The sequence below is a fragment of the Ranitomeya variabilis genome, chromosome 5 (genome assembly GCF_051348905.1).
Source record: "Ranitomeya variabilis isolate aRanVar5 chromosome 5, aRanVar5.hap1, whole genome shotgun sequence".
In the NCBI taxonomy this organism is placed as follows: Eukaryota; Metazoa; Chordata; class Amphibia; order Anura; family Dendrobatidae; genus Ranitomeya; species Ranitomeya variabilis.
In genome coordinates this window covers 586,116,982-586,141,306 of record NC_135236.1, presented here as the reverse complement: position 1 = coordinate 586,141,306, position 24,325 = coordinate 586,116,982, and the positions used below count along the sequence as shown (strand labels likewise).

The window sequence follows — 24,325 nt, the reverse complement described above, 5'->3', positions numbered from 1 at the left end:
CATGTGCCTATTTCTCCAAGAAACTGTTGTCCGCCGAACGTAACTAAGATATCGGCAACAGGGAGTTGTTGGCAATCAAGTTGGCCTTTGAGGAATGGCGACACTTCTTGGAGGGGTCGGTACATCAGGTTACTGTTATTACCGATCATAAGAATCTGCTGTATTTGGAGTCAGCCAAGCGTCTGTGCCCCAGGCAGGCTCGCTGGGCATTGTTTTTCACGCGGTTCAATTTTGTTGTCACTTACAGACCGGGGTCTAAAAACACTAAGGCGGATGCTCTGTCCAGGTGTTTTCCGGGGGGAGAACCTCGGGAGAATCCAGTACCCATCCTCCAAAAGGGTGTTGTGGTTTCGGCTCTCACTACCGAGGTTGAGGCTGAGATTGCCGAGGCTCAGGAGGAGGTACCATCTGAGCTTCCCATCAACAAATCTTTTGTACCGCTTCATCTCCGCTTAAAGGTTTAAAGGTTTTGGCGGAGCATCATGATGCTGTCCTGGCTGGCCACCCAGGGGTTAGAGGTACCTTGGAGTTGGTGTCACATCGGATTTGGTGGCCCAAGATCCGATAGGACGTGGTCTCATACGTGTCAGCTTGTACCACGTGTGCTAGGGCTAAGACGCCCCGCTCCCGTCCTGTTGGCACACTACTTCCTCTTGAGGTACCTAGTAAGCCATGGACGGAAATCTCCATGGATTTCATCACTGGTTTGCCCTCCTCAGCTGGGAACACGGTCATCTTGGTGATTGTTGATCGGTTTTCAAAAATGTTGCACTTTGTGTCTTTGCCTTCGTTGCCTAACGCTAAGACTCTGGCTCAGGTATTTGAGCAGGAGGTGGCCAGACTTCATGGGGTTCCGTCTGACATCGTGTCTGATAGGGGTACTCAGTTTGTGGCAAAATTTTGGAAAGCATTTTGCTCACGGCTGGGGATCAAGTTGTCTCATTCTTCGGCGTTTCATCCTCAGTCAAATGGTCAGACTGAGCATATGAACCAAAATTTGGAACAGTACTTACGATGCTTTGTCTCTGATAACCAGGAGGAGTGGTCTACCTTTCTTCCTTTAGCTGAGTTTGCCATCAATAATCACCGCCAGGAGTCTTCTGGGGAGTCTCCGTTGTTTTGTGTTTACATCATCAATTTTGTACTTTGAGTCAGAGGGGCTCTTCCGGCGTTCCGGAGGAGGACCAGTTAGGAGCACAATTGTCATCAGTCTGGAGGAGAGTTTAACAGCGCCTGTTGAGTGTGGGTGCTAGGTACAAACGTTTGGCTGACAGTAGGCGTGTGCCAGGTCCGGACCTGAGTGTGGATGACTGGGTGTGGTTATCCACAAAAAAACATAAGACTCAAAATACCATCCCTTAAATTGGGTCCACGGTTTATTGGTCCATTTAGGGTCACCGCCGTCATTAACCCAGTAGCATACCGATTGGAGCTTCCTACGGTGTATAAGATACACAACGTGTTCCACAGGTCTCTTTTAAAGAAGGTGGTGGATTCCGTGGACGCGGCGCCTATGCCACCTCCAGTCTTGGTGGATGGTAATTTGGAATTTGAAGTCTCCAAGGTGGTTGACTCTTGTGTAGTGCGCCGCATTTTACAGTACTTGGTACACTGGCGTGGATATGGGCCTGAGGAGAGGTCCTGGGTACCAGCCTCGGACATTCATGCGGATCGGCTGGTCAGGTTTTTTCACTGTTGCCATCCGGACAAGCCGGGTCCTATAAGCCGTGAGGGCCCTGGGGTCCCTCGTAGAAGGCGGGGTACTGTCATGTCGGATGCTGTTCAGACCAGGTAGTTCGACAGACAGCGGTAATTCCACTTTTGACCACTATGTGCTCATTGGCGTCGGCTAGAAGTTATCTAGCTGGTCCGGGGTTAATTTACCTGATGCTCGGATTGGAAGCTGGGCCATGCCCATTGCCTTTAAATAGTTCTTCTGAACATTGGGCGCCGCCGATTATAGCTTCTGTCTTGTGCGGTTATCTCGGTCTGGAGTGGTGAGCTAGTAGTTGGAGTATCGTTGCTGGTGCTGTATTTCCCTTTGACTTATTTACTCCTTCCTATATTTGTATTTATTTTGCCCTGCGCATTTATAGTGTATTCCTGAGTGTCTGTGCCGTGGTGTATATTTTCCGTTATCCTTGTCTGTTCTAACTGTGGGTATTGGTGTATCATCTTTTCACTGGGTGGTGGGCGGTGGTTTCAGTCTAGGGTTGAAAAAGGAGACAGGGCGAGGGTCAAGCCCTAGACATGCACACCAACAGTGTAAACTCTAGGTAGAGGGTCAGTCAGGATTTCCCTAATCTGAGTGAAATTGCAGGGGCCCGGGTTATTAGCTCTTGCCTACCTAGTCTCCCCGTGACAGGCGGTCAGCGGTGGAACGGGAAAGGTGAGTATAGCAAGTGCCGGGGGTCTGAGAGGTGAGTATGTAATTTTTTTAATCGCAGTAACAGCATATGGGACAAATATCTGTATGGAGCATCTTATGGGGCCATGTGCAGTGTTATATGGGGCAAATATCTGTATGGAGCATCTTATGGGGCCATGTGCAGTGTTATATGGGGCAAATATCTGTATGGGGCCATGTGCAGCATTATATGGGGCAAATATCTGTATGGAGCATCTTATGGGGCCATGTGCAGCATTATATGGGGAAATATCTGTATGGGGCCATGTGCAGCATTATATGGGGCAAATATCTGTATGGAGCATCTTATGGGGCCAAGTGCAGCATTATATGGCGCAAATATCTGTATGGAGCATCTTATGGGGCCATGTGCAGCATTATATGGGGCAAATATCTGTATGGAGCATCTTATGGGGACATGCGCAGCATTGTAAGGGGCAAATAGCTGTATGGAGCATCTTATGGGGCCATGTGCAGCATTATATGGGGCAAATATCTGTATGGGGCCAGGTGCAGCATTATATGGGGCAAATATCTGTATGGGGCCATGTGCAGCATTATATGGGGCAAATATCTGTATGGGGCCATGTGCAGCATTATATGGGGCAAATATCTGTATGGGGCCATGTGCAGCATTATATGGGGCAAGTATCTGTACGGGGCCATGTGCAGCATTATATGGCGCAAATATCTGTATGGAGCATCTTATGGGGCCATGTGCAGCATTATATGGGGCAAATATCTGTATGGAGCATCTTATGGGGCCATGTGCAGCATTATAAGGGGCAAATAGCTGTATGGAGCATCTTATGGGGCCATGTGCAGCATTATATGGGGCAAATATCTGCACGGGGCCATGTGCAGCATTATATGGGGCAAATATCTCTATGGAGCATCTTATGGGGCCATGTGCAGCATTATATGGCGAAAATATCTGTATGGGGCCATGTGCAACATTATATGGGGCAAATATCTGTATGGGGCCATGTGCAGCATTATATGGGGCAAACATCTCTATGGAGCATCTTATGGGGGCAAGTGCAGCATTATATGGGGCAAATATCTCTATGGAGCATCTCATGGGACCATAATCAACATTTGTGCAGCATTGTATGGGGCAAATGTCTGTATGGAGCATCTTATGGGGTCATAATGAACATTTGTGCAGCATTATATCGGGCATATTTTAATATGGAGCATCTTATGGAGTCCATCATAAACTGTTTGGAGCATTATATGGGGCATATTTTGTATGGAGCATCTTATGGGGCCATAATGAACACTATGGGGCTCCTGATTCAATATGGATATTCAAAAACACTTAACCTACTGATGTCTCAATTAATTTTACTTTTATTGGTATCTATTTTTATTTTGAAAATTTACCAATAGGCGCACCCTAGGCTTATACTCGAGTCATTAAGTTATCCCAGTTTTTTGTGGCAAAAGTAGGGGGAGTATGCTTATACTTGAGTATATACAGTATTTCTCTTTTTATTTTTTATTCTAGAATAGTTATGCATGTTTTGTCTCTTTTTATGCATTTTCTTGTAATTGCGGTATTCCTCATGCTAAGGCCTATAACTAAAAGTTTGGTTGTTGTATGCTCCAAAGAATCCTTACCCTTTATGAGAAAGTTTGGCTTTTTAAGTGTTGGACAGCAGTGTGTATTTTGGGGACTTATCAACCCATTTGTTGGGGGAGTAATGGCAGCATGTTGTGTACATGGGTTGTAGACTATGTTGGGGTAGTACATTTATTAACCAGAACATCTTCCCAAATAAGACATACTATTAAGAGTAATATCGATAAATGGTTAAAGGGGTTTTCCATTTTCAGAAAATTTTCAAAACCCCTGTCCCCTGGCTGTAGCTTGTTTTAAAAACAAACTGTTTTCTGAACTCTCTTCCTGGGCCTATGGCTGAGTCTACACACAGAAGCTCTAACAGCCCATGAGCCAATAACGCAGTTCAGTTGCTCTACCCGAGTTGATGGTAAGAGCTGCTAGAGCCTCTGTGCTTAACACCTGTATACACTATAATTATGTCCCTATATAGTCTTCCCCTAACTCCAGGAATGTGATACACATACTGTACGAGTTCTGAAACATGACGTCCAATAACATTAGAATATCATGTTTGTTTCAGACATTTTCTGCATCATTTCTCTCATAAATGACATTGTGTGATTTAAGGATAATGTACCAGAGAAGTCCAAGTAGATGTAACAGAGAATAGACTTTATTTCTACTCATTTCGTGGTGATTACACCACTTCCTCAGGACAGTCTATACACATACAAGTTCTTTTATTTATAGCAAAAGAAGGCACATGGAGACGCCTCCTTAAAAAAAAAAAAAACAAAACCCACACCCAGTGGGCGGGGAATCAGACTTAAACACATATTCAAACACAGATGTACATTAAAAAAACACACGAAACAATCATATAATATAATTGAGCATAGCACTTAAAAGCATTGCTCATACATGTAAAAATCTAAATACAGAGAAACACATTAAAAAGAGTAGTTAAGTAAATGAATAACTTTTGCAAGCTGGGGGAGTGCTTGAGCCTACGGTGTTAAAACATTTATTCTTTGTCAGGACCCTGCTACTGATGTTTTGAACCATTGAGCCGTGGGTTACTTGAGGGACTCCAGTCATTTAATCCAACTTACGAAGGACATCCCATGGAAGAACAGTTTTGTTTTCATTTCCATGGATGTATCCGCCCTCTATTCCAGCATCTCACATGATTCGGGACTGGTGTGTTTTAAAACCTTCATAGACATTGATCCACGGATGACACTTATACAAAAAGATTTTTTATATGAAAGCATCTATATATATAATTGTCTAAGGGGTACTTCCGTCTTTCTGTCTGCAACTTCCGTCATGGAAATCCCGCGTCGCTGATTGGTCTCGCCAGCTGCCTGTCATTGCTGCCGCAACCAATCAGCGGCGGGCACAGTCCGATTAGTCCCTCCCTACTCCCCGCAGTCAGTGCCCGGCGCCCGCATACTCCCCTCTACTCACCGCTCACACAGAGTTAATGCCAGCGGTAACGTACCGCGCTATGCCGCGGGTAACGTTACCGCTGCTATTAACCCTGTGTGTCCCCAACGTTTTACTATTGATGCTGCCTATGCTATATGTGGCTGCTATATACATACATATATACATATTCTAGAATACCCGATGCGTTAGAATCGGGCCACCATCTAGTGCAGTTCATACTCCATAATAATTTCCTTACCTTTTAAGATACCCTATACCATCAGATGCTTGGGATCGCGATGGGCTCGAAGGTGGCACCAACTTATGCAAATTTGTTTATGGCCATCTTCGAGTCCATCTTCATATACAGCAGTATACATGCACCCAGCAACATCATTTACACACTTTACATAGATGATTTATTTTTTATTTATGATAATTCAAACGATGATGTGGGGTCTTTCCTCAGGAGCATTGAAGAAAACACCCGGGGTTTGGGTTTCACCCCCATAGTAAACCCTGACACAGCTAACTTCCTTAACCTCACTTTTTTTCATGACAATATAAAAATTCATACAAGAACCTACTTCAAAACTGTTCAAACAGTTATGTCCATTATCAAAGTGGACACTACACCAAATGGTTGAGGAATATTCCTCTCAACCAATACAATACAATACAATAGGTCTACCACCCTGCAACAACCAATACAATAGGTCTACCACCCTACCTGTGCCCTCCGCTCTGCTAATGACCTGAGGTTAGCATCCTCAATAATCAGAACCTCCCACTCCCATCTCCAAGACTTTACATGTGCTGCGCCGATTCTTTGGAATGCACTACCCAGGTTTAATTAATCCCTACAGTTTTAAGCGTGCTCTAAAAACTCATTTGTTCAGATTGGCCTACCGCCTCAACGCATTAACCTAACTATCCCTGTGTGGCCCATTCAGAAAAAAAAACAAACCATTATCAGGTTCCTCGCATAATGTTCTCATACACTTTATACAGTTAATAGCCTCTGTGTCTGTACTGCTACATACTGTACTTAGGCAGTTAAAGGGCCACTGTCACCCCCCCCCCCCCAGCCGTTATAAACTAAAAGAGCCACCTTGTGCAGCAGTAATGCTGCAGTCTAACAAGGTGGCTCTTTTAGTTTTTGATTCATTTATTACCTCAAAAAAGCGTTTTAAAAATTGGCCACACATACCAGATATTATACCTGGAGGCGGTCCGAAGCGTCCTGTATGAATCCCCCAACTGCCGTCACTCATTTCTTCAGGGCCGATGGTCCCCGCCCCCTGAGCGCTGTTATCGTCTGAAATCCGGCGCCTGCACTGTGCGTGCCTGCCTGGGGCCTGCGCAGTGTTCATTGTCAGTGCGGCCACACTGTTGCTGAAGCCCCCGCCCCGCACTGTTATTCATTATGCACAGTGCGGGGCTGGGGTTCCTGGGCATGCGCACTGCGCTGTTTAGACGCTCCCCAGCTCCAACGCTCCCCAGCTCCCCCGCCTTCCCAGGAACCCCAGCCCCGCACTGTGCATAATGAATAACAGTGCGGGGCGGGGGCTTCAGCAACAGTGTGGCCGCACTGACAATGAACACTGCGCAGGCCCCAGGCAGGCACGCACAGCGCAGGCGCCGGATTTCAGACGATAACAGCGCTCAGGGGGTGGGGACCAACGGCCCTGAAGAGATGAGTGACGGCAGTTGGGGGATTCATACAGGACGCTTCGGACCGCCTCCAGGTATATTATCTGGTATGTGTGGCCAATTTTTAAAACGCTTTTTTGAGGTAATAAATGAATCAAAAACTAAAAGAGCCACCTTGTTAGACTGCAGCATTACTGCTGCACAAGGTGGCTCTTTTAGTTTATAACGGCTGGGGGGGGGGTGACAGTGGCCCTTTAACTAGTTCATGCAGCTTTACATGAACACCCGAGCCTTACACTATGACTGGTCCGAATAACGAAAGCAATTGTTACCATCCACCTCTCGTGTCTCCCCCTTTTCCTCATACACTGTATTCCAAATTATTATGCAAATTGGATTTAAGTGTCATAAAGATTTAATTGTTTTGTTTTTCAAATAAACTCGTGGATGGTATTGTGTCTTAGGGCTCAATGGATCACTGAAATCAATCTTAAACACATGTGATAATTGGTTTTCCAGGTGATTCTAATTAAAGGAAAACTACTTAAAAATGATGTTCCACATTATTAAGCAGGTCACAGTTTTCAAGTAACATGGGAAAGAAAAAGGATCTCTCTGCTGCTGAAAAGCATCAAATAGTGCAATGCCTTAGTGAAGGGATGAAAACATTAGAAATTTCCTGAAAACTTAAGCGTGATCATCGTACTGTTAAGAGATTTGTGGCTGCATCTGAGCACAAATGTGTTTGTGCTGATAAAGGCATAATGAGGAAGATTTCTGCCAGGCAAGTTCATCGGATTAATAGAGCAGCTGCTAAAAAGCTATTACAAAGCAGCAAACAGATATTTGAAGCTGCTGGTGCCTCTGGAGTCCCTTGAACCTCAAAGTGTAGGCTCCTTCAAAGGCTTGCTGTGGTGCATAAACCTACTATTTGGCCACCCTTAAACCGTGTTCACAAGCAGAAATGGTTGTATTGGGCCCACACATAAATGAAGACTAATTTCCAAACAGTCTTGTTTACTGATAAGTGTTGAGCAACCCTGGATGGTCCAGATGGATGGAGTAGTGGATGGTTGGTGGATGGCCACCATGTCCCAACAAGGCTGCAACGTCAGCAAGGAGGTGGAGGAGTCATGTTTTGGGCCGGAATGATGGAGAAACAGCTGGTGGGGCCCTTTAAGGTTTCTGAAGGTGTGAAATTGAACTCTGCAAAGTATATAGAGTTTCTGACTGACAACTTCATGCATGACAATGCACCATCTCATGCTGCAAAGAATACCTCTGAGTCATTGGCTGATATGGGCATAAAAGGAGATAAACTCATGGTGTGGCCACCATCTTCCCCTGACCTCAACCCTATAGAGAACCTTTGGAGTATCATAAAGCAAAAGATCTATGAGGGTGGGAGGCAGTTCACATCAAAACAGCAGCTCTGGGAAGCTATTACAACTTCATGCAAAGAAATACAAGCAGAAACTCTCCAAAAACTCACAAGTTCAATGGATGCAAGAATTGTGAAGGTGATATCAAAGAAGGAGTCCTATGTTAACATGTAACTTGGCCTGTTAGGATGTTTTGGCGTTAAATAGTTTTTTTGTTCAGTGAATGTAACCTCCTAATGCTGCAAATTCCACAAATGAGCATTTTCAGTTCTTTAAAACATATCAAATGTTTAGAAATTCTACTGTGTCTAATAATTTGGAGCAGTGCATTTTGAGTTTTTATTCATTTTGGAGATTATACTGTTATCATTTCGAGGTTTCTTCAATAAAATTCGATGTATACTCTAATGGGCGATTACTTTTATTAGACTGACTGTCATTTGCACCAACCATTTAGGAAAATCCGATAAAAATGTAATTTGCATAATAATTTGGAACATAGTGTAGTTTGTAAGCTTGCGAGCAGGGCCCTCATTTCTCTTGGTATCTATTTTGAACTGTGATTTCTGTTATGCTGTAATGTCTATTGTCTGTACAAGTCCCCTCTACAATTTGTAAAGCGCTGAGGAATATGTTGGCGCTATATAAATAAAATTATTATTATTATTACAAAAGAATCAAGAGGAACTGTAGTATGGACATAGATTTCATTAACCAATCAAAAGTTTTATCACATAGATTTCTTGAAAGAAGTTACCCAAAAAAATGGATCCATAGAGCCTTCTCTGAAAGCAAAAAAATAGAACAGATAAACTTAAGGTACCTTCACACTGAGCAACTTTACAACGAGAACGACAACGATCCGTGACGTTGCAGCGTCCTGGTTAGCGATCTCGTTGTGTTTGACATGCAGCAGCGATCTGGATCCCGCTGTGATATCGCTGGTCGGAGCTAGAAGTCTAGAACTTTATTTGGTCGTCAGATCGGCGTGTATCGTCGTGTTTGACAGCAAAAGCAACGATGCCAGCAATGTTTTACATGGAGCTAACGACCTGTGAGAACGATAAATGAGTCACCGTTACTTCACAGGATCGCTCCTGCATCGTTCTGGAGCTGCTGTGTTTGACATCTCTACAGCGACCTAAACAGCTACGCTGCAGCGATCGGCTCGTTGTCTATATCGCTGCAGCGTCGCTGAGTGTGACGGTACCTTTAATCTCTAATAATGTAAAAACAAAAAAATCAGCATCTGATACTAAGTTCAGCTTCAATTTTATTACTACTTTTTAAACCCAGAACAAGAGAATTAGTCTGGTTCTGAAAAAGCATTGGGGCATACTTCTTAATGATCCCATATTGGGGAAGCTTCTTCCCAACAATCCCCTGATAACTTTTCGATGGCCCCAACAATAAAAAACATGTTGGCCCCCAGCCTTCTAAAGAAAAAAGAGGATTTCAATCCCTCTACAAAAAAGCCCAGACAAGGCTCCTATAGGTGTGGCATCCCGATATGCCTATGTTGCTCCAGCATCATTCATGATACAAAAACTTTTTCATCAGACAGTGGAAATTCAGATGAGTTTCAAATCAAATACCATTTGACTTGCCAATCCAGTTTTGTCATCTATGTCATTATATGCGAATGTAAGAAATTATATGTGGGCAGGACAACGCAACAGCCGCATAAAAGAATATACTCGCACAGGTATAATATAAAAGAAGGATTTTTACAGCATGGCCTTTCCAGGCATTATGAAATATATCACAACAAAAGGATCTCCTTCAGGGTGATCCCTATTGACCATGTCCCCCTTGATAATCCTAATTGAGTCCAGACTCTTAACAGGAAAGAGATCTTCTGGATTCACAAGCTGAAGACTATAAATCCCCATGGACTCAACAAAACAACTAATTTGTTCAATTGATTTGGATATTTCTATGGATTCTGCTCTGTTCTCCTGTAGAACCTCATTATTCCTCTGCACGTTATAACGTTTGTTTTTATTTATTTTTGTACAAAAGGAAAAGGGAAAAGAAGGAAGGGGAGAAAAGTAGGGCGGAAGTAGAGAAGGAAAAAAGAAGGGGGAAAATAAATAAATTCTTGGCGACTTTCTTGGGGTTTTTTTTTGTTTTCCACTGTTATCTCTTTGATTTCACAGACTCTTGTGAAACTACCACCAAATAAAGAAATCCAATCAAATCTTCCCACGGCTCAATGGTTCAAACCATCAGTAGCAGGGTCCTGACAAAGAATAAATGTTTTAACACCATAGGTTGAAGCACTCCCCCAGCTTTCAAAAGTTATTCATTTACTTAACTACTCTTTTTAATGTGCTTCTCTGTATTTACCGTATATACTCGAGTATAAGCTGAGATTTTCAGCCCAAAAAATGGGCTGAAAGTGCCCCTCTCGGCTTAAACTCGAGTCATGGTCGGCGGGTGAGGGGGAGCGACGCCTGTCAAATACTCACCTGCTCCCAGCGTGGTACCCGCATGTCCAACGGTCTTCGGGCGCGGCAGCTTCTTCCCCTGTTCAGTGGTCACTGGTACCGCTCATTAAAGTTATGAATATGGACTCCACTCCCATAGGGGTTGAGCCGCATATTCATTACTGTAATGAGCGGTGCCACGTGACCACTCACTACAGGAAGAAGCTGCCGCTCCCGGAGTCGTGGGACGTGCAGGGATCGCGTCAGGAGCTCCGGGAGCAGGTGAGTATGTCATATTCACCTTTCCACGTTCCACCGCCGCCTCGTCTTCCGCGCCCTCTGCAGTGACTGTTCAGGTCAGAGGGCGCGATGAGGTATTAGTGTGCGCGCCGCCCTCTGCCTGAACAGTGAGTGTGGAGAGACGGGACAATGAGGAGCAGCGACGAGAGGTATGTGATTTTTTTTTTTTAGTGCAGCAGCAGCATTACATGTGGCACAATGCTATATGGAGCATCTATGGGGCCATAAAGAACTGCATGGAACATTATATGGGGCCTATTTTGTATGGAGCATCTTATGGGGCCATAATGAACTGCATGGAGCATTATATGGGGCCTATTTTGTATGGAGCATCTTATGGGGGCATAATGAACTGTATGGAGCATTATATGGGGCCTATTTTGTATGGAGCATCTTATGGGGCCATAATGAACACTATGGGGCTCCTGATTCAATATGGATATTCAAAAACACTTAACCTACTGATGTCTCAATTAATTTTACTTTTATTGGTATCTATTTTTATTTTTGACATTTACTGGTAGCTGCTGCATTTTCCACCCTAGGCTTATACTCGAGTCATTAAGTTTTCCCAGTTTTTAGTTGCAAAACTTATAATTATAATTGGCTTATAATTGGGATGGCTTATACACGAGTATATAAAGTAGATTTTTACATGTATAAGCAATGGTTTTAAGTGCTATACTCCATTATATTTTATGATTGTTTTGGGTGTTTTTTTTAATGTACATATGTATTTGAATATGTGTTTAAGTCTGATTCCCCGCCCACTGGGTGTGGAAGTTTTTTTTTGAAAGGAGGCATCTCCATGTTTCTCCTTTTGCTATAAATACAAGACCTTGTATGTGTTTGTGTATAGACTGTCCAAAGGAAGTGGAAATAAAGTCTATTCTCTGTTACATCTACTTGGACCTCTCTGGTACATTATCCTGACAGGCGATGCCCCATTCTCTTCACCTAGCAAAGGATCATCACATCGGAGCTTGCAGCAGCCGCCAATGCTAAGTGCAGTGGTTGTGTCTCACACAACCATAATAGGTGAGTGAATTTATACTATCTCTCACGAATATTCCCTTTATCTCGGATAAGACCCTATGTGCGCTCTACATTCTTTCTAGCTACATTGTGTGATTTAAATAATCTAGTGATGGATAACCTATAAGGGCTTGTGCACATGTTGCAGATATGCTGTGTTTTTGCCATGCAGATTTGCTAGCAAAACCAGAAGCAATCCTGATGCCAGCAAAGTGAATGAGAAACCTGATGTGTCATGCACACGTTGCCTATTTGTGACTTGCAGATTTGATACCGAAAATAATCCGCAGCATGTCAATTCTCTGTGAGTTTTTCACAATTGATTTCACTCAAATCTGTCAAAACCGCAGTAAAAAAAAAAGTGCATTTTTCCAGCTGCTTTTTCCTGCCAAGAGATGTAGAAATGGTGCAGAAATTTTGTTCAATGTCTGCACATACCCTGGCTGTTTAAGAAAGGTTGAACTCCATAGACACAAGTCTTTTTCAACTATTAACTATTTAACATGCCTTTTAGGAAAATTAATTTTCATTTTTTACCATTGCGAGTCCAACTTTTGAAGCTGCTGTTTCAAGGTTTCTGTTTTAGATTCCACATCCTTATTCATTTTAATATAAATTTCTTCAGATACTTGTCTACCTTTTTCAGATTCTTGTAGTCTGGGATAAATAGAGAATTTTAGATATAAAAATCATTAAGGACTTTCAACCTCAATAAACAGATAAATTAAACTCAGAAATATACAAAAAATATCACACAAACTTCTCACATGAGCTATAGTGCTTGTGACACTTGAAATTGTCTATGAAATCAATTAATAAAGCTGTTAGTCACCCAGAGAGGAGATAGAGGAGGCATACAATGTGGCTTAATGTCATTAAAACTTGCCTACCCAGCAGGCAGGAAAAGGAAAGAATACAGATTCTCCTTAACCGCTTTTCTGAAGTCGGACGGGATATTACGTCAAACGTCAGAATCCCTGTTTTCAACAGCTGACATGTGCCCGCAATAGGAGCGGGTGGAATCGCGATCCACCCAGGCCTATTAACTAGTTAAATGCCACTGTCATCCTATGACAGTGGCAATTAACGCGCGCTTCTGGCCATCAGGCTGGAAAATACGCGCACCGCTGACCCACATTGTTACACCCGGTCCGTTTCCTGTACCTCCAAGGGCTCTCCGTCGGGACTCCCGCTCTATGCCAGCTCCACACTGTCTGAATGCAGCCTCTGCCCCTCCCTTCTCTTCTGCTTCCTGACGTGCGGCCAGCAAGTTCCCAGGCAGGGTTCTTAGGTCGCAAAAGTTCCAAAAGTTGCCTCTAACCAATAGCATGTGGCTGGTTACTATTTCTAGCCCCTCCACCATAGGGAGGGCGCCGGAGCAACAAGTATCCACTGTTGCTAACTTCCGGTTCCTGTTTACGTGCGCTTCTGTTTCTGAAGTATCTACCAAGTACTCCGCTTACACTGTCTGTCTCCACAGATTCTCTGCTACCTGTTACCTGGTTATTCTGGACTGCATCCGCACTATCTATGCTGGACCAGACTAGTCCCGCCAGTCTGCCTGCCACTCTTCCAGTCTACGCCAGTACTCCCGGTACCAGCTTCTACTCGAACATCCGGTATCTTCCGGTCAGCTCTGCAGCATCCACTAACCCTGGTGGTCTATCTGTTCCGCTGGGACAGCCGCCACGAGTACGGGGTCTAACTGAAGGTAGCACCCGTGTCCTCCGGGCATACCATTCTGTCCCTGTTCGAGGGGACTTACTACGGGTGTCTGGGGCTCACGCAGTAACGCCCCCTTCGGAGCCCCCGGACCGTGGTCTAGAGGTTCCACATTTAACCTCAATAAATACGAATGTGAACTTCTACATCTGTGCCTCAGTTTACGTTCGTTACAGATTGCTCCGGCCATGGAACCCGCTGGGTCCCAGAAATCACAAACCATGGAGTTACGTCAGGAGGTCTCCCAACTGAGAGAGCAACAGAACAAAATCATGTCTTTCCTGCACAACGTTTCTGCTCGCATGGATAGTCTGGCTTCTCCGACCATATCTGCTCCTGCCACCATTGTTCAGGTATCTAACTGCACAGCAAGTAAGGATTCTCGCTTGGCGGCTCCCACACGCTTCTGAGGTAACCCCGTTTTGTGTCGAGGGTTCATAAATCAGTGCACACTGCACTTCGAACTGCTGGGGCATAGATTTGCTTCTGATCGGGCCAAGGTTGGAGTCATCATATCCCACCTTGATGGAGAGGCGCTCGCTTGGATGAATCCGCTGTGGGAGAGGGTGGACCCGTTGGTTACTAATCTCGTCTTTTCTAGAGGCATTCTGCAGGACCTTTGACTAACCTGGTCGCACTACGTCGACAGCTTCTGCTCTTCTTCGACTACGACAGGAAGCACTTACGGTGGCTCAGTATGCAGTGCAGTTCCGTACCCTTGCGTCTGAACTATCCTGGAACAATAAGGCTTTGGTGGCTACCTTCTGGCAGGGGCTTTCTGGAAGAATTAAGGATGAGCTGGCGGGACGAGACTTGCCTACTCTCCTGGATGACCTGATTTCCCTGGCAGTTCGGGTAGATCTACGATTTCAGGAACGGTCCAACGAGATCAGTTGTGAAAAAGAATCCTATCACCAGGTTGCTTGTGCTCCAAAATCTGCGAACTCTCCAACTTTGAAAATAAACCAACAGAAACAACATGGATCCCACACACAAAATGTGCAGGTGTAGATAATCACCTCTGCCCATGTATGTATAAAGGGATGGTGACGTATACTCCAGATAATCAATATTAATCAAAGGAGTTCTATACGAAAATTTAAAATACGTGTTTTATTAGAATAATTTTAAAAGACATAACATAGTACAAAAATTACAATACAATAGTAGATGAAAGGAGACCCTAGTGCAAAAACATCCGAGTTACAGGCAAAAAGGGTAAAGCACCATGATATAGGTATATAAATAGACTTCAATATTGGCCCGAAAAAATGGTGTAATTATTCATAAAGTACTAATGTCCATGTGGACATATGTCATACACCAAAAAAGCCACCTATAGTATAAGTCTGAAACAAGATTTCTTACCCATGGTGAAGTAGTTGTTTGCCTGGAGCTCTGAGAACCCCCTGACGCGCGTTTCGCGTTGCTTTCTCAAAGAGGGAATGAAGGGGTTTCACAGAACATGGCGTTTTTATAGTGGTGCTCAAAAGCCGGCGTTTTGGGTGCGCAAGCGCATTACAGCCCAATCAGAAGGAAGTCATCAGTCCCCAGCATTCAACAGGAGCGCACGTCAGGGGGAATCCCCCTAACGTCACAGACATGCGCTCTTCAGTCGGAGGTCCGTAACCGGCATCCTAAATGCGCAGGCGCACCGCAACCCAATCAGGAGGGAGTCCTCAGTCCCCAGCATTCACAGGGAGCGCGCGTCAAGGGGAAATCCCCTACTGACGTCACCGACATGCATTCTCAAGTCATTGAAGCCGGAGACACAAGGGCTTCCTACCAGGAACAAAGCGTGTACGCATGCCAGCAATAGGACTCATAGGAAATTATCTATAATGGTAAGAGATGACATTCATACCATGCAACCATATAGCCGCAATATTTGACGCTGATCAATAAATAAAAAGCGCAGATATAAACCCAGGAACAGAAAAATAAACAAACCAAATAGCAGTAAATCACGGAAAATGCAGATAACAAGTGACACTCTGAATACGATGAAACAAACAAAACAAAACTAACCATAAAAGGAAAGAAATAAATCACCACCGCATCAGTGCATATTATGTTTAAACATATACACTCACCGTCCACTTTATTAGGTACACCTGTCCAACTTCTTGTTAACACTTAATTTCTAATCAGCCAATCACATGGCAGCAACTCAGTGCATTTAGGCATGTAGACATGGTCAAGACAATCTCCTGCAGTTCAAACCGAGCATCAGTATGGGGAAGAAAGGTGATTTGAGTGCCTTTGAACGTGGCATGGTTGTTGGTGCCAGAAGGGCTGGTCTGAGTATTTCAGAAACTGCTGATCTACTGGGATTTTCACGCACAACCATCTCTAGGGTTTACAGAGAATGGTCCGAAAAAGAAAAAAAATCCAGTGAGCGGCAGTTCTGTGGGCGGAAATGCCTTATTGATGCCAGAGGTCAGAGGAGAATGGGCAGACTGGTTCGAGCTGATAGAAAGGCAACAGTGACTCAAATCGCCACCCGTTACAACCAAGGTAGGTTTAAGAGCATCTCTGAACGCACAGTGCGTCGATCTTTGAGGCAGATGGGCTACAGCAGCAGAAGACCACACCGGGTACCACTCCTTTCAGCTAAGAACAGGAAACTGAGGCTACAATTTGTACAAGCTCATCGAAATTGGACAGTAGAAGATTGGAAAAACGTTGCTTGGTCTGATGAGTCTCGATTTCTGCTGCGACATTCGGATGGTAGGGTCAGAATTTGGCGTAAACAACATGAAAGCATGGATCCATCCTGCCTTGTATGGAGCATCTTTGGGATGTGCAGCCGACAAATCTGCGGCAACTGTGTGATGCCATCATGTCAATATGGACCAAAATCTCTGAGGAATGCTTCCAGCACCTTGTTGAATCTATGCCACGAAGAATTGAGGCAGTTCTGAAGGCAAAAGGGGGTCCAACCCGTTACTAGCATGGTGTACCTAATAAAGTGGCCGGTGAGTGTATATTGCAATGAATATGACGTGCTAAAAAATGCATATAATTATTAACATGTGCACATTGTGAATATGCACTTATATGAAAAAGTGCAATACTATAAATGAAACTAGTATACATATATGATGAAAATCAGTGATAGCTACTGATGTGTTCACTGGTGCCTTTATCTTAATTCTCATGTTCCTTGTATACCGCTGGCCATTAACCACAACACACCAAATTCTGGAAAAAGATTTAAGTCTAGGGATGTAGAAGATGAGAGAAAAATAAATAAAAATACAGAAAAAAACATACAATTAAGAAATTTAAAATGTAATGACAGATTAGGTCAAGTCTGCAACAGACAGGGACATGGGGGAACAGTGCTCCTCATAGAAAAGGGACAAAACTCTCCAACTTTGTCTCCTTTGTCTATGGCTATTGGAGGTGGAGCGAGTAAATTTGGTCACCCGTCGCCAAGAGGCGCGTCGCCTGGAGGGGAGCGGTTTCTACTGTGGCAGTGCCAAGCATTATATCCGCTCTTGTCCTAAGAGATCAGGAAACTCCAGTGCCTAGGGTCTGTGGGAGAGGCTACCCTAGGTAAGATTCATCCCTCTCCAGCTCTGCAAATAATAGTCTCCATAGCCTTTGGCAAGACGAGATTTTCGGAGTTTGGTCAACTGGATTCTGGTGCCGCCGGGAACCTCATTCGGCAGGCAGTAGTGGGTCGTTATCAGATTCCAGTCCAGCGTTTACCAGAACTGTTACAGGTAACATCTGTGGATTGCAGACCCCTGTTGGAGTCTATATGGTTCCAGACTGTGCCCTTGGAACTCCGGGTTGGTCTAACTCATTCTGAAAGAATCTGCTTTTATGTGTCTCACACCTTACTTCTAGGTCTACCCTGGTTCTGGATGAATGAACCTGCTCTAAATTGGAGGACGGGAGAGGTCCTGCGCTGGGGAGATTCCTGCTTGGATCAATGTATCATTCCGGTTCGTCCTGCTCTTCCTCCGGTACAACCTAAAGCCCTGCCGTGTTTGCCTTCTTCTTACTGGTCCTTCGCTGATCTCTTCACGAAAAAGGAGGCAGAGAAATTACCTCCACACAGATCGTATGACTGCCCCATTGATCTGCTTCCCGGAGCGTTTCCTCCTCGAGGACGGATTTGTCCCCTCTCTCAAGCAGAGACTCAGTCCATGTCTGATTATATTCAGGAGAACCTGGACAGAGGATTAATCCGGAAGTCTTCCTCGCCCGCTGGAGCTGGATTCTTATTCGTGAAGAAAAAAGATGGTTCTCTATGACCCTGTATCGATTACAGGGGGCTGAAACAGATTATGGTAAAGAACAGGTATCCGTTGCCGTTAATTTCAGAATTGTTTGATCGTCTTAGGGGGTCTAAAATTTTCACCAAACTGGATCTCAGAGGGGCTTACAATCTGATATGCATTCGTAAGGGAGACAAATTGAAGACCGCTTTTAAGACCCGGGATTAGACACTATGAATACCTGGTAATGCCGTTTGGGCTAAGTAATGCACCCGCAGTTTTTCAGGAATTTGTAAATGATATTTTCAGAGATCTTCTTTACTCGTGTGTTGCAGTTTTCCTGGATGACATCTTGATCTTCTCTGCAAATTTAGCCTCTCACCGTAGACAAGTACGTCAGGTCCTACAAAGACTCAGGGAAAACCGACTTTATGCTAAATTTGAAAAGTGTCTCTTTGAGCAATCCTCTCTGCCTTTCCTTGGTTATATTGTCTCGTCTACAGGTTTAAAGATGGATCCAGAGAAGGTGACCGCCATTCTTAAGTGGTCTCGCCCATGCGGTTTGAAGGCAATACAACGGTTCCTGGGGATCGCCAACTATTACCGTTTGCTCATTCCACATTTTTCCACTCGAGTGACACCCATTTCTGCCTTGACCCAGAAAGGCGCTAATGCCAAGGAATGGACACCAGAGGCAGAGGAGGCTTTTACTTCCCTTAAGCATGCCTTCTCCTCCGCACCCGTTCTTCATCGACCAGACTCCGAAAAACAATTCTTGCTTGAGGTAGACGCTTCCTCCATAGGTGCTGGTGCAGATCTTACCCAGAAGTCATCGTCCGGTCAGATGGTCACCTGTGGATTCTTCTCGAATGTCTTTTCTGTTTCTGAGAGAAATTACACAGTGGGAGATCGAGAATTATTGGCAATCAAGTTCGCCCTGCAGGAGTGGCGTCATCTCCTTGAGGGAGCTGCACATCAGGTTGTCATTTACACAGATCATAAGAATCTCGCTTATCTTCAATCTGCTCAAAGACTGAATCCTCGTCAAGCCCGGTGGGCCTTGTTTTTTGCTCGATTTAATTTTCTGCTTCATTTTCTTCCAGCTGATAAGAACATTAAAGCCGATGCACTTTCTAGAGCGTTTTTGCCTCCTGATTTTGTGGAAGGACCGCACCACATTATTGAACCGTCCAGATTGGTGCCAGTGGCCGCGGTTAATCTTGCTCGACTCCCTCCAGGAAAAAGTATCTACTTCTGATCGGAAATGAGTTCTTCGGTTGGGGTCATTCTTCTAAGTTGGCCGGTCATGTCAGACAAAGGAAGACTCTGCAACTCATCTCCCATTACTACTGGTGGCCTACCATGGGCAAATATGTTCAAGAATATGTTGCTGCCTGTCCTTCGTGTGCTCGCAACAAGACGGAAGCATTTGCCCTCTGGGAAGTTATTACCTCTGTTTGTTTGTTCTGTACCCTGGCAGCACATCGCAATGGACTTCATTACTGATCTTCCCGTCTGCTCTGGCTGTTCGGTCATCTGGGTTGTGGTGGATCGTTTTTCAAAGATGGCTCATTTTGTTTTGCTACCTAGTCTCCCGTCTGCTTCGGAGCTCGCTGACTATTTCATACAACATATCTTCCATCTTCATGAGTTTCCTCTCCACATTGTGTCCGACAGGGGTGTCCAGTTCACCTCCAAGTTCTGGAGAGCACTTTGTAAGTCTGTACAAGTGGAACTGCACTTCTCTTCCGCATATCACCCTCAATCCAATGGGCAAATAGAGAGGACCAATCAAAAAATTCTGACGGGGTTCTTGCGTCACTTCGTCAACGTGCATCATGATGACTGGATCAAGTTGCTGCCTTGGGCAGAATTCTTGTACAATAATCAAGTAAGTGAGTCCTCTGGCAAATCTCCCTTTCAGATTGTGTTTGGGCTCCAAACCAGGATTCTGCTTCCCATCTCTGGGTCTTCTGGTGTTCCTACAGCTGATACCTTTACTGAAGAATTCTCGAAAGTATGGAGCGAAACCAAGGTTGCCTTAGAGAAAGCTTCACTAAGTATGAAGAAGCATGCGGACAAAAGACGTCTGGATGCTCCCTCCTTTCGGCCAGGAGATAAGGTATGGCTCTCCTCCAAGTATATCCATCTGAAGATGCCCTCTTACAAACTGGTTCCCCGCTTCATCGGTCCATTTGAAGGCCAGAAACAGAATAACGCAGTCTCGTACAAATTGAAATTGTCATCTACTTTACGTGTGCCTAATTCTTTCCATGTTTCCCTCCTCAAACCCGTATTTTTGAGTTCTTTTTTAAAGACCCTGGTTCCACTCCAGATCCCGTCAGTGAGGAGGATATTTTTGAGGTAGAGAATATATTGGCCACTAAAAGGATAAGATCTATTTTTTGGTGGATTGGAGGGGCTTCGGTCCTGAGGAAAGGTCAAGGGAGCCTAGAAAGAACATCGGAGCTCCTCTTCTGAAAAAATTCTATGCAAGCTTGAAAAAGAGGGGGCGTAAAGAGGGGGACACTGTTACACCAGGTCCGTTTCCTGTATCTTCAAGGGGTCTCCGTAGGGACACCCGCTCTGTGCCGGCTCCACGCTGTCTGAATGCAGCCTCTGCCCCTCCTGTCTCTCCTGCTTCCTGGCGTGCGGCCAGCAAGTTCCCAGGCAGGGTTCTTAGGTCGCATGTGCGCTTGCTCCTGGTCTCTTAAAAGAGACAGTGTGCATTTTCCAAAAGTTGCCTCTAACCAATAGCGTGTGGCTGGTTACTATTTCTAGCCCCTCCACCATAGGGAGGGCACCGGAGCAACAAGTATCTACTGTTGCTAACTTCCGGTTCCTGTTTACATGCGCTTCTGTTTCTGAAGAATCTACCAAGTACTCAGCTTACACTGTGTTTCCACAGATTCTCTGCTACCTGTTACCCGGTTATTCTGGACTGCATCCACACTATCTACGCTGGACCAGTCTAGTCCCGCCAGTCTGCCTGCCACTCTTTCAGTCTACGCCAGTACTCTTGATACCAGCTTCTACTCGAACACCCGGTATCTTCCAGTCAGCTCTGCAGCATCCACTAACCCTGCAGGTCTATCTGTTCTGCTGGGTAGCACCCGTGTCCTCCAGGCATACCATTCTGTCCCTGTTCGAGGGGACTTACTACGGGTGTCTGGGGCTCACGCAGTAACGCCCCCTTCGGAGCCCCCCAGAACGGTGGTCTAGTGGTTCCACATTTAACCTCAATAAATCCGAATGTAAACTTCTACATCTGTGCCTCAGTTTCTGTTCGTTACACCCGTCATGTGATCGACAGGTGAGTGCCTTTCTAAATCAAGTCCTATCAGTTTAATTAAACACCGCTGGCCTCTAATGAAGGAGTAGAACCATCTCAAGGAGGATCACAAGGAAATGGACAGCATGTGACTTATGACCATGTGATATTTTAGTTTCTGCTTTTTTTTTTTTATTTGCAAAAATTTCTACATTTCTATATTTTTTTTTCCAGTCAAGATGGGGGGCAGAGTGTACATTAATGAGAAAAAAACTTCTTTGATTTTACCAAATGGCTGCAATGAAACAAAGAGTGAAAACTTTAAAAGGGTCTGAATACTTTCTGTAGCCACTGTATACATAGTTGTGTGAAAAAGTGTTTACCCCTTTCTGATATCCTATTCTTTTGCATGCTTGCCACACTTTAATTTTACAAATAAGTTTAAAATGTAAAGTGCTGCGGAATATGTTGGCATGATAGAAATTTTTATTATTATATATACATACACAAATATACATACACACATTATACACACACAATATACAAACACTACTCTCAAAAAGTTAGGGAAATTTGGCTTTTGGGTAATATTTCAGAATGAACCTAACATGCGCTCTAACCATTTCAGGCGAAATGTGACCTTCTCTAAACTTTTGAATGTACTCGTCCAACTTTTCAATGTTTCAGGATTTTTTACACAACTTGCTGTTGTCTAACAAGGAGTTTAATGGAAAAATTCACAACACGTGTTTGATCAATGAATCGCCCGATTAAATACGGATTCTAATTGAATCCCGAAATGTAACAGTCCTCCACATCATACTGTTCATATGTTGATATCATGAGACTAAGACAATGATAGGGAAACAGCCGCACTCAAAATAAGTCTTGTTTGGTCTTGCAGATAGTGCGAAAGTTTATTCAAAATTCACCACCGGGTAATACAAATAGAGTGAAAATAAGGTATGAGGTTAATGAGGTACGAGGCGACAATTCGACCCTGTTCCGGGTCTTTATCAAACCTCACATAAATGGTATGAAAAAAGGACTAAGAGGCTGTATAAAGAAGACTAAAGTCCCAGCTGGGGCTTAAGGTTCTGTAGAGAAGGAGGAGATGAACTTAGTAATGGGAGGGAATATAAGGGTGCTGTCATGGGTTCCAAAAAACATATTACCGGTAAGTCATATACATGTTTGTCTGTCACACATGACAGCACCAACTAGAGAATTACAGAGAATTACTCATATATTAGGGAGGGATCACAGCCTGTAGAACCCTTTTCCCAAATGTGAAATCAGAGGAGGCAGATAGATCTAGTCTATAGAAGCTATAAAAGGTAGATGGCGATGACCACGTAGATGCCTTACAGATTTGTTCAATGGATAGGTCTGCTTTTTCTGCACATGACCCTGGCATCGCTTTCGTAGAGTGGGCTTTCAGGTTGTCAGGAGCTGCTCTTCCTGCTCCCACATAGGGATGACCTCCCTTATCCATGTTGATAAGGTACCTTTTGAAATGCTCTTTACTTTCCTAGGGCCCTGAAAAGAGATGGATAGAGTCGTATCCTTCCTCGAAGACTTTGTAGCTGTTAAATACTGAAGAAGGCACCTTCTAACATCTAAGGTGTGATACTTTTCTTCTTTACTATTCTTGGGAGTCAGGACAGAAGGACGGCAGAGCTATCTCTTGTGACCTATGAAATTTGCATACAACTTTAGGTAAATAAGCCGGCAGGGCCGGCTCCAGGTTTTTGAGGGCCCTGGGCGAAAGAGTCTCAGTGGGCCCCTTTAACACATACCACGATTTATGATGCACAGATACAGCAGAGAAATATAGGTATAGTACAATGCCAGATTTCACTTCTTACATGAGTGATAGCTATTGTAAATTCTGCAGTGTATATATACAGGAAGAGTGGTACTGTGCAGTGTATATATACAGGACAGGAGGAGTGGTACTGTGCAGTGTATATATACAGGAGGAGAGGTACTGTGCGGTGTATATATACAGGAGGAGAGGTACTGTGCGGTGTATATATACAGGAAGAGTGGTACTGTGCGGTGTATATATACAGGAGGAGAGGTACTGTGCAGTGTATATATACAGGAGGAGAGGTACTGTGCAGTGTATATATACAGGAGGAGAGGTACTGTGTGGTGTATATATACACAGGAGGAGTGGTACTGTGCGGTGTATATATACAGGAGGAGAGGTACTGTGCAGTGTATATATACAGGAGTGGTACTGTGCAGTGTGTATATATACAGGACAGGAGGAGAGGTACTGTGCAGTGTAGTGCAGTGTATATATATACAGGAGAGGTACTGTGCAGTGTGTATATATACAGGACAGGAGGAGGTGCTGTGCATATATACAGGAGGAGAGGTACTGTGCAGTGTATATATACAGGACAGGAGGAGAGGTACTGTGCAGTGTATATATACAGGAGGAGAGGTACTGTGCAGTGTATATATACAGGACAGGAGGAGAGGTGCTGTGCAGTGTATATATACAGGAGGAGAGGTACTGTGCGGTGTATATATACAGGGGGAGAGGTACTGTGCGGTGTATATATACAGGGGGAGTGGTACTGTGCAGTGTATATATACAGGAGGAGTGGTACTGTGCAGTATATATATACAGGACAGGAGGAGTGGTACTGTGCAGTATATATATATATATATATATATATATATATATATATATATATATATATATATATATATATATATATATATATATATACAGGGCCAGGCGGAGTGGTACTGTGCAGTGTATATATATACAGGGCCAGGGGGAGTGGTACTGTGCAGTGTATATATATACAGGGCCAGGGGGAGTGGTACTGTGCAGTGTGTATACTTCAGCAGCTCAGCTGCAACCTGCAGCTCACCC

The 24,325-nt window shown here is 44.3% G+C and overlaps 1 protein-coding gene across 6 annotated transcripts in view; it reads right to left on the bottom strand.

The window, feature by feature from the left end:
• Positions 1–24,325, bottom strand: part of LOC143776536 (RUN and FYVE domain-containing protein 1-like) — a 531,317-nt gene that overhangs the window by 180,018 nt on the left and 326,974 nt on the right. For 4 of the 6 annotated variants that reach the window (XR_013215861.1, XM_077265993.1, XM_077265994.1 and 1 more), the window contains one exon: positions 12,742–12,861. The exons of the other annotated variants lie outside the window; for them this stretch is intronic. Coding sequence is in view for 3 of the 4 variants with exons in the window: in XM_077265993.1 (XP_077122108.1) it covers positions 12,742–12,861 (120 nt within the window). In the remaining variant the exon portion in view is untranslated. The remainder of the gene's footprint in view (positions 1–12,741; positions 12,862–24,325) is intronic. 6 annotated transcript variants of the gene reach the window in all.